At 54.4% G+C, this 8483-nt stretch overlaps 2 protein-coding genes across 2 annotated transcripts in view; both read right to left on the reverse strand.

Annotated features, from left to right (window-relative positions):
* Positions 1-4086, reverse strand: part of ETH_00023740 (protein kinase (incomplete catalytic triad), putative) — a gene marked incomplete at both ends in the record, with an annotated part of 6175 nt that extends 2089 nt beyond the window's left edge. The window contains 5 exons of the mRNA XM_013377251.1: positions 18-1548; positions 1784-2177; positions 2494-2833; positions 3044-3838; positions 4041-4086. Coding sequence (XP_013232705.1) covers positions 18-1548; positions 1784-2177; positions 2494-2833; positions 3044-3838; positions 4041-4086 — 3106 coding nt within the window. The remainder of the gene's footprint in view (positions 1-17; positions 1549-1783; positions 2178-2493; positions 2834-3043; positions 3839-4040) is intronic.
* A 1414-nt stretch (positions 4087-5500) lies between these two features.
* Positions 5501-7165, reverse strand: ETH_00023745 (uncharacterized protein; the record flags this gene model as incomplete). The annotated part of the gene is made up of 1 exon (XM_013377252.1): positions 5501-7165. The coding sequence occupies one exon, from the start codon at positions 7163-7165 to the stop codon at positions 5501-5503; it is 1665 nt and encodes a 554-aa protein (XP_013232706.1).
* Between the last annotated feature and the right edge of the window lie 1318 nt (positions 7166-8483).

An 8483-nucleotide genomic window follows, 5' to 3' on the forward strand; every position in this document is an offset into this window, starting at 1 on the left:
AGGCGAGCACGCGGGACAAGCGCTGAGGGCTTCTAGGGCGACAGGGCAAAAGCACATTTCCTGCTGCTGCTGCTGCTGCTTGTGCTGCTGCTGCTGCTGCTGCTGCTGCTGCAGCACGCGACTGGCAATTGCAGCGGAAGAGGCCTCAGCTATTTGCCACAGAGATGAGAGAGCAGCAAAAGGAGACATGGGCAGCAGCAAATCGAAGTCCAGCAGCAGCAGCAGCCGCTCCTCTTCAGCTAGCAGCAGCTCTGCTGTCAGCAGCACCTCTAGGGGCTCCACTGCAGCGCGAGCTGCTGCTGCTGCTGTCTGTGCTGCTGCTGCTGCTGCTGCTGCTGCTCTTGTTGCTGCCAGGGGAGTTGCTGCTGCTGCTGCTGCATCTAAAGCGCTGCCCTCAGCCCAAGGCGCCCCACTTCCACATAGCTGCTGCTGCTGCTGATTTGGTCGGCTGCCGCTGCTGCTGCTGTTGCTGGCTGCTGCTGCTGCTACCGCAACAGCAGCAGCAGCTGCCGCAGCTGCGACGGCTGTCTCGAATTGGTTCTTGAATGCGTTTGCTGCTGCTGCTGCTGCTGCTGACTCCGCATAAGCAGCAGCATTATTTGTTTTGTAATACTCTTGGCTTCTTTCAAAAAAGACATCAGCAACTTTTGCTGCAGCAAGGCTGCAGCAGCAGAGGCGCTGCAGCACAGCTTTGGGGACTGTTGCTGCAGCAGTCAGGTGCAACAGCAGCAGCTCTTCCACTTGTTGCTGCTCTCCTGCTGCTGCTCCTGCTGCTGCTCCTGCTGCTGCTGCTCCTGCTGTCGCTACTCGTGCTGCTGCTGCTGCTGCTGCTGCTGCTGCTGCTGCTGAACGCCTTTTCCGCTGCTTCAGCAAATGGCTGCCCCCTTCTAGTGAGTCTGTAGGTGGCTCCGCAGCTACCTGCTGCTGCTGCTGCTGCCACGCACCAGAGATGCTGCTGCTGCTGCTGCTGCTGCTGCTGCCAGTGGTGGTGCCTTGATGACTCGACGCTGCAGTGGATTGTTTTGCTTCTGCTGCTGCTGCTTGTACTGCATTGAGTTGTAGGCGTTTGCTGGCTGTGCTGCTTTCTGCTTCTGCGTCTGGGCTGCTGCTGCTGCTGCTGCTGCTGCTGCTGCTGCTCTTGCTCTTGCCGCTGCTGACTGCCTGGGAGAAACGCTGCGACCTGACACACCTGCTCGCTGCTGCTGCTGCTGCTGCTTCTGGCGCTGCTGCTGCTGCAACCACACGTTTGCTTTGCAGGGAAAGAGACATTCTCGGCAGCAAGCGTTGCTGATGCTGCTGCTGCAGTTGATGCTGCTGCTGCTGCTGCTGCTGCAGTTGCTGCTGCTGCTGCTGTAGATGTGCCTCCGATTGCTGCAGCAGCAGCAGTTTCTGCTGTAGCTTCTCCGCCTCTTTCGTATGCAGCAGCAAATGGGCTGCTGTCTCTTCGACCAGCTGCTGCTGCAGCACGAGGTGTATGTACATCGCAGCAGCATGCAGCGTTTGCTGCTGCAGTTGGAACTCATGCTGCAGCGCCACTAGGGTGTCAATCTGTAGCAGCAGCAGCAGCAGCAACAGCAGAAACAGCAGAAACAGCAGCATTGATGGGAAAGAATAGCAGCGAAGGTCTCCTGGCAGCAGAAGGGCAGATACAAGCAGCAACAGCAGCAGCAGCAACAGGATTTACTGCTGCTGCTGTCCAAAATGCCGCAATCTAAAGAGCAGCAGCAACAGCAGCAAAAGGCACAGCAGCAGCGGCAGCAGCAGAAACAGAGAACAAACTTACAGATACTTCAAGGAAAGGCAGCAGCAGGTGTTTGGCCTCCTCCCATAGCGCGTTGCACTCTGCTTTTTGCCGCTGCTGCTGCTGCTGCTGCTGCTGCTGCTGCCCCCGGCAATTTTGTTTTTCGATTCGCTGCAGCTGCAGCAGCAGTCGCTGCTTCGCCTCCTTTTCTTTTTGCTGCTGCTCGTTGCTGCGGTAGCAGCACTTGTAGGCCAGCTTAACTATAGCAGGCCAACAGGGGATCTCTCTGCTGTTGCTGCTGCTGCTGCTGCTGCTGCTGCTGTCGCTGCTGCTGCTGGGACTATAAGTTTCGGTAGTCTCAGCCTCTTGCTTGCTGCGTCTGTTGTGAATGCATTTGCTGCTGCTGCTGCTGCTGCTGCTGCTCGGCGTCTGCAACCTGCAAAAGGCACCGCAACAAAGCAGCAGCAGCATATTCGGTTTGTTTCGTTTTATTTTATTTTATTTTATTTTATTTTATTTTATTTTATTTTATTTTATTTTATTTTATTTTTTTGTATTCTTCTTTTTGAATATTCTTTCTTTATTCCTTCTTTTATATTAAATTGTTTTCTTTTTTTAATTTTGTCTTTTTTAATTTCTTCGCCTCTTTCCAGCTCTTCCATTTTGTTTATCGGCCTGCTGCTGCTGCTGCTGCTGTTGCTGTTACTGTTGCTGTTGTTGCTGCTGCTGCTGCGGTTCGAGTTGCTTCTCACCTCCAGCTGCGAGTCATGCTGCTGCTGCTGCTGCGGCTGCTGCAGCTGCTGATGCTGCTGCTGGTGATGTCGCTGCGCTTAGCGTTGCTGCTGCTGTCGAACCTTCTGCCGCTGCTGCTGCTGCCGCTGCTGCTGCAGTCCTTGGGTGTCAGGACCGCTTCTTGCGGTGCTGCTGCTGCTGCTGCTGTCGCTGCTGCTGCTATTGCTGCTGCTGCTGCTGCTGGTGCTCCAGCAGCAGCTGCTGCTGCTGCTCGAGCTGCAACCCGTGCTGCTGTTGTCTCTATGCGGCTGCTGCAAATCTCGATTTCTATGCACAGCTGCAGCAGCTGCAGTGCCTTCTCTGCAGCAGCAGCAGCAGCAGCAACAGCAACAGCAACAGCTTCAGCGCTGACGCTGGCACGTACGCAAACAGCAGCAGCAGCAGAAACGCAAAGGGAAGCCAACAGCACCAGCAGCAGCAGTATCATCGGCAGCAAGAAAACCCGCAGCAGCAGCAGCAGTATCAACAATGGCAGCAGCAGGTGCAGCAGCAGCCGCAGCAGCAGCAGACCTGCTGATATTCTCTGTGTCCTGTCTATTGTCAAAGTTTGCTGCAGCAGCAGCAGCGGCGCTGGCCCAATGAGGCGGCCAAATTGCAGCAGAATCTTTTCTGCTTCTGTTGCAGTATCTTCACTTAGCGTTTCTGCTGCTGCTGCTGCTGCTGCTGCTGTGGCTGGGGCAGCGCTGCTGGAGGGCTGCTGCTGCTGCAGCTGCTGCTGCAGGAGGTCGAGGCGCCACAGCAGTTGCTGCAGCTGCTGCTGGTCCTGCTGCGTGCCGCGTTCACGTATGTGTGCAGCCCACTGCCGCTGCTGCTGCTGCTGCTGCTGCTGCAGCTGCTGCTGCAGCAGCTGCCAGCGCGGGGCCGGCCAGAGCGGCAGCAGCTCCAGCCACAGCATTGGGCAAACAGCAGCAGCTGCTTTTTCTTCTGCTGCTTCTCTCTCCCCCGGCTCCTCCTCCTCCCTGTCCCGCTGCCGCCGCTGCTGCCGCTGCTGCTGCTGCTGCTGCTGCTGCTGCTGCTGCTGTGGGGGGCTCAGTATCCGAAGCCACTGCTGCCTCGTGGTGGGAGTTCCCAGCAGCCTGCAGCATTCTAGAAAGTACAGCAGCTCGCTGCTGCAGCAAAAGGGAGGAGCAGCAGCAACAAGTTCGAAGAAGACGACAGCAGCAGACCAAATGTCCACCTCAAAGCCGTAGCCCTGCTGCTGCTGCGGCTGCTGCTGCTGCTGCTGCTGACGCAGCAGCAGCAGCTCCGGAGCCTTGTAGGGCATGCGCTCGCTTTCCCGCAAAGAGCGCTCGCGGTCCCGAGGGTCTAAACGCACCCGCCAAACCACAAGTTAGGGTTTAGGGTTTAGGGTTTAGGGCTTAGGGTTTAGGGTTTAGGGCTTAGGGATTAGGGAGTTTTAGAAAGTTGCCGTTGACAGCAGGGAAAAAGCTCTGACAGAGCTGCGCCCAACAAAGAGCAGCAGCAGCAGCAGCAGCAGCAGCAGCAGCAGCAGCAGCATTTGTTGTACTTTCAGGCGTCAGTCGAACATCTTTGGTGTCAAGGAGACGCCCCATGGCGAAGTCGCTGAGTTTGACTTTTGGAGGTTTTATAAAAGAGTCAAAGAATTCAAAAGGAGACAAACAAGTTGCTGCTGCTGCTGCTGCTGCTGCTGTTGTTGCTGCTGGCGCTGCTGCTGCTGCTGCTGCTGCTGGCGCTGCTGCTGCAGTGTTTGCAGCTAGCGCTGATGCTGCTGCTGCTGCTGATGGGGTCGCGCCGCTGTCGAAAGACCCTCTATCGTTTGCTGCAGCTGCTACTCCAGCTGCTGCTTCTACTGCTGCTTCTGCTGCTGCTTCTGCTGCTTCTGCTGCTTCTGCTGCTGCTGCTGCTGCTGCTGAATCTGCCGGAGAACTTTGGAAAGCAAACAGAGGCGCCAGGTAGCGGCAATAAGCAAGAAGTGCTGCAGAAGAGCATGCATGCACTACACTTTTGCTGCAGCAGTAGCAGCAACAGCAGCAGCAGCAGCAGCGCCAGCAGCAGCAGCAACAAAACCAATACCAGAACCAGCAACAGCAACAGCAACACCAGCAAAAGACATCAGCAAAAGCATGGCTTGTCAAAAAAGCAGCAACAGTAGCAGCAGCAGCAGCAGCAGCAACAGCAGCAACAGCAGCAACAGCAGCAACAGCAGCAACAGCAGCAACAGCAGCAACAGAGGCAACAAAATCAGAGGCCATCGCAGCAGAGCCAGCAGCAGCAGTAGCACTGGCAGCTGACCATGTGTAACTCGGGAGACTGCTGCTGTGGGGTGCTGCTGCTGCTGCTGCAGCAGCAGCAGAATATTATCGGGTTTGACGTTTCTGTGGACTGCAGCAGCAGCATGCAGGAAGCAAAGTGACTGCAGCAAACCCTCGAAAACCCTCAGCGCCAACCACCTTTTAAACCTCAGAAACTCCGGAGACAAAAACCCCAGCAGCTCCAGCTCCTGCAGTAGCAGCAGCAACAGCAGCAACAGCGGCAGCAGCAGCAGCAGCAACTCCTACTCCAGGGCGTTTTAAAAGCTTTACTGGAATGGTTTACGGGGTTTGTGAGGGTTTAGGCGAGCTTAAGAGAATCTAGGAGGGTTTAAGAAGCTTCATGAGGGTTTATGAGGGTTTATGAGGGTTTATGAGGGTTTACGAGGGTTTAGAAAAGCACAAGAGCGTTTACGAGGGTTTGTTGGGGTTTGGGAGAGTCTATGAAGGTGAGTAAGAGTTCAAAAGGGTTTAGAAGGGTTCGCGAGGATTTATGAGGGTTTAGACGGGTTTGTGAGGGTTTGTGAGGGTTTATAAGGGTTTATGAGGGTTTATGAGGGTTTATGAGGGTTTGGAAAGGCTTATGAAAGTTTATTTTGATCTTTAAGGATTTATTTAGCTTTCAAGGACTAGCGAAGGCTCAGAGGCCTAGGGTTTATGGTTTAGGGTTTAGGGTTTAGGGTTTAGGGTTTAGGGTTTAGGGTTTGCTCGCCTTCCAGTAGGCCCTGAGGTTTCTTTTGTGGAACTCCGTGCAAATATGCAGCACTGAGTTTTTGAGTTCAGCTCCGACATATCTGACAATAGGAAACTCTTGCTGCTGCTGCTGCTGCTGTTGCTGCTGGCTGCTGCTGCACGATGCAGCAGCAGCAGCAGCAAAGGCGTGCTCGCGCTGCAGCAGCTGCAGCAGCGCCAACTCGCGCAGCAGCGAAGCAGGAACTCCATCATTGACATCTGCGTTGCAGACTTTTAAATTAACAGATCTAATGGCTACTGGCAGCAGCAGCTCCCCGCTGCTGCTGCTGCTGCTGCTGCTGCTGCTGCCGTTGCTGCTGCTGCTGCTGCTGCTGCTGGTTGGGTGCAGCTGCTGCACGGTGCGCTCGAGGGCTCGCTGCATGCGCAGCTGGTGCTGCTGCTGCAGCGCAGCAGGAAGCAAACCAGCAAACACTTTTCCTTTGCTTCTTCTTTCCGAAAGCTCCAGAGTTTTTGCTGCTGCTGCTGTCACGAGCCCCTGCTGCGCAGACACCTCAAACCAGCTGCTGCAGCGCAGCACAGCAGCACGCAGCTCTCTGCAGACGCCAGCAGCAGCAGCAAGACTCGCGCGGCCCCCCAGCAGCAGCAGCAGCAGATTCATCGTTTGGCACATTGCCCGGACTGCTGCTGCGCCTGCTGCTGCTCCTGTGGGTGCTGCTGCTGTTCCTGATCCTGCTGCTGCTGTTCCTGATCCTGCTGGTGCTGGGGCTGCTGCTGCTGCTGCTGCTGCTGCTGCTGCTGCTGCTGCTGTTGCTGCTGGTGCAGCAGCAGAAGGGCGCTGCAGCTGCGCAACAAATTCTTGCTTATCCCCAAAAGCGTTGTTGCTGTCGCTGCCGCCACTGCTGTCGCTGCTGTCGCTGCTGCTGCTGCTGTTGCTGCTGTTGCTGCTGCTGCTCCTGCTGCTCCTCCTGCTGCAGCGGTAACGGCTCCTGCGGCTAGAAGCCTTACCCTTGAAGCTGAAAAATGCATTGCTGCTGCTGATACTTCCGTTGTTGCCGCTATCGTTGCAGCAGCAGCAGCAGCTGCTGCTGCTGTTGCTGCTGCTGCTGTTGCTGCTGCTGCTGCTGCTGCTGTTGCTGTTGCTGTTTAGCTGATCGAGGCAGCAGCGCGAACCGTCTATAGGCTGAGAGTCATCATCTCCACTATCTCCTATCATGTTGCTGCGGTTGCTGCTGCTGCTGCTGCTGCTGCTGCTGCTGTCACTGCTGTTTGTGCCCCTGCTGTTGCTTCTCTCTTCTTTCCCACAGCTGCCGTCGACCCCATTTGCTGTGCTGTCATTTGCTGCAACAGTTACTGCTGTTGCTGTTGCTGTTGCTGCTGCTGCTGCTGCTGCTGGTTGTTCCCTGCGTAGCCTTTTCACTTGTTGCTGCTCTTTAGGGGCTTGGGGTCCAGCTGACGCGCAGTTGGTGTCTGCTGCAGCATCTGCTGCTGCTGCTGCTGCTGCTGCGGCTGCTGCGGCTGCTGATGTTGCATTTTCTGCTGCTGCGACATCTGTAGAGCCTGGACAGACAGGAAACTTGGTTCTGCTGCTGCAATCGCCACCGCTGCTGCTGCTGTTGCTGCTGCTGCTGCTGCAGCTATCTGATCTTTCCCTTTTAGCGTTTCTTAGCATTTCAGAAGAAAAGCAAAGAGACCTTCAGCAGCAGGAGCGCCTGACGCCGAAGCGGCGAGTTTGCATTTCATGAAGTGTTCAGCAACTAACCAACAGAAGAAATAACAATTAAATTAATTTAGTTGCTTTTTTATTTCCTTTTTTCATCAAATAACATGCATGATAAGCGCTGCTGCTGCTGCTGCTGCTCATTGGCAGCCGCAGGCGTTGCTGCTGTTTGGCGGCTGCGGCAGCTGTCGGTACACCTGGGAGGTCACTTGTGCATTTCCCGAAACTGCGTCCTTTTAAAACAGCTTTACTTTTATTTAATTAAATGAATTGTTTGTTTTATTTAATTGGGAAATAAAAAGCCAAAAAGAAGGAGATTTCAAACGCGATCGCAGCCCCAACGCAGGCACTCTTTCCCTACACGACGCTCTTCCGATCTCCTGGGAAGAAGATCCTTCTGCGCGGAATTGCGGGAATTAAACCAAAAATAAATTAAAAGAATTCAAAATATTAATTAAAATTAAATCGTGAGCTCAAAATAAATAATATTTGTCTAACAACGCCTGCTGCGTGGACAAAGAACCACAAACACCCCAGATCCCTTCAGCGAGGCCAGAAGGCAGCAGCAAGCAATTCAAAAGAGTTCCATTTTGCGATGAAATTTGACAAATTTTATTTCAGATGTATTTTTCCACTTTTATTTATTATTATTTTATACTCCCAGGACCATTAAAACTCGTTACTTCCGGAACTGTTCCCAGAAACACGACGAGAGCTCCGGGGCGTCGGAAAGCTGCTGCAGCGCAGCAGTCGAAAACACGAAAAGTGAATTTCAAGTCCCTGCTGCTTCATTCGCAGCTCCCGAGTCCTCCTAGTTTGTCTATTTTTGAAAAGAAGAAATTAAATGGCGCTAAAAGATCGAAAACTGAATTGAAACGGCTTCGAACGGCTTCCTGCGGGTGCCGGTCTGCGGTGTACGTACACCTCAACGCGCCGGCCCGAGGTGTACGTACACCTCAAAGCGGCACCGGCAGAAAGCCGTTCAGCAGCAAAAGCTGGTCGCAACGGAAAGTGCGCTGCCTCGGGGACTTTAAATGCCATTTGGAGTGAAATAAATTGCGCTATTTGCCTTTATTTCAGCAGCAAATCGGAAATTCTCTGCTGCAGCAGCAAAAACGGGAACTTCGCGAATAGCTCGATTGTTGCGGAGTTTTGCGCTTTTCGCAGAAGACAGCCCGAGGCCGCCCGCCGCTGCTGCGCCCCCAAAAAGCCCCAAAACGCATGCAAGGCCCTGCAGCGCATGCAGCAGGTCGGGGGCACTCTGCTGCTG

This window comes from Eimeria tenella, genomic scaffold (assembly GCF_000499545.2).
Source record: "Eimeria tenella Houghton genomic scaffold, Eth_scaff49, whole genome shotgun sequence".
Taxonomy (NCBI): Eukaryota; Apicomplexa; class Conoidasida; order Eucoccidiorida; family Eimeriidae; genus Eimeria; species Eimeria tenella.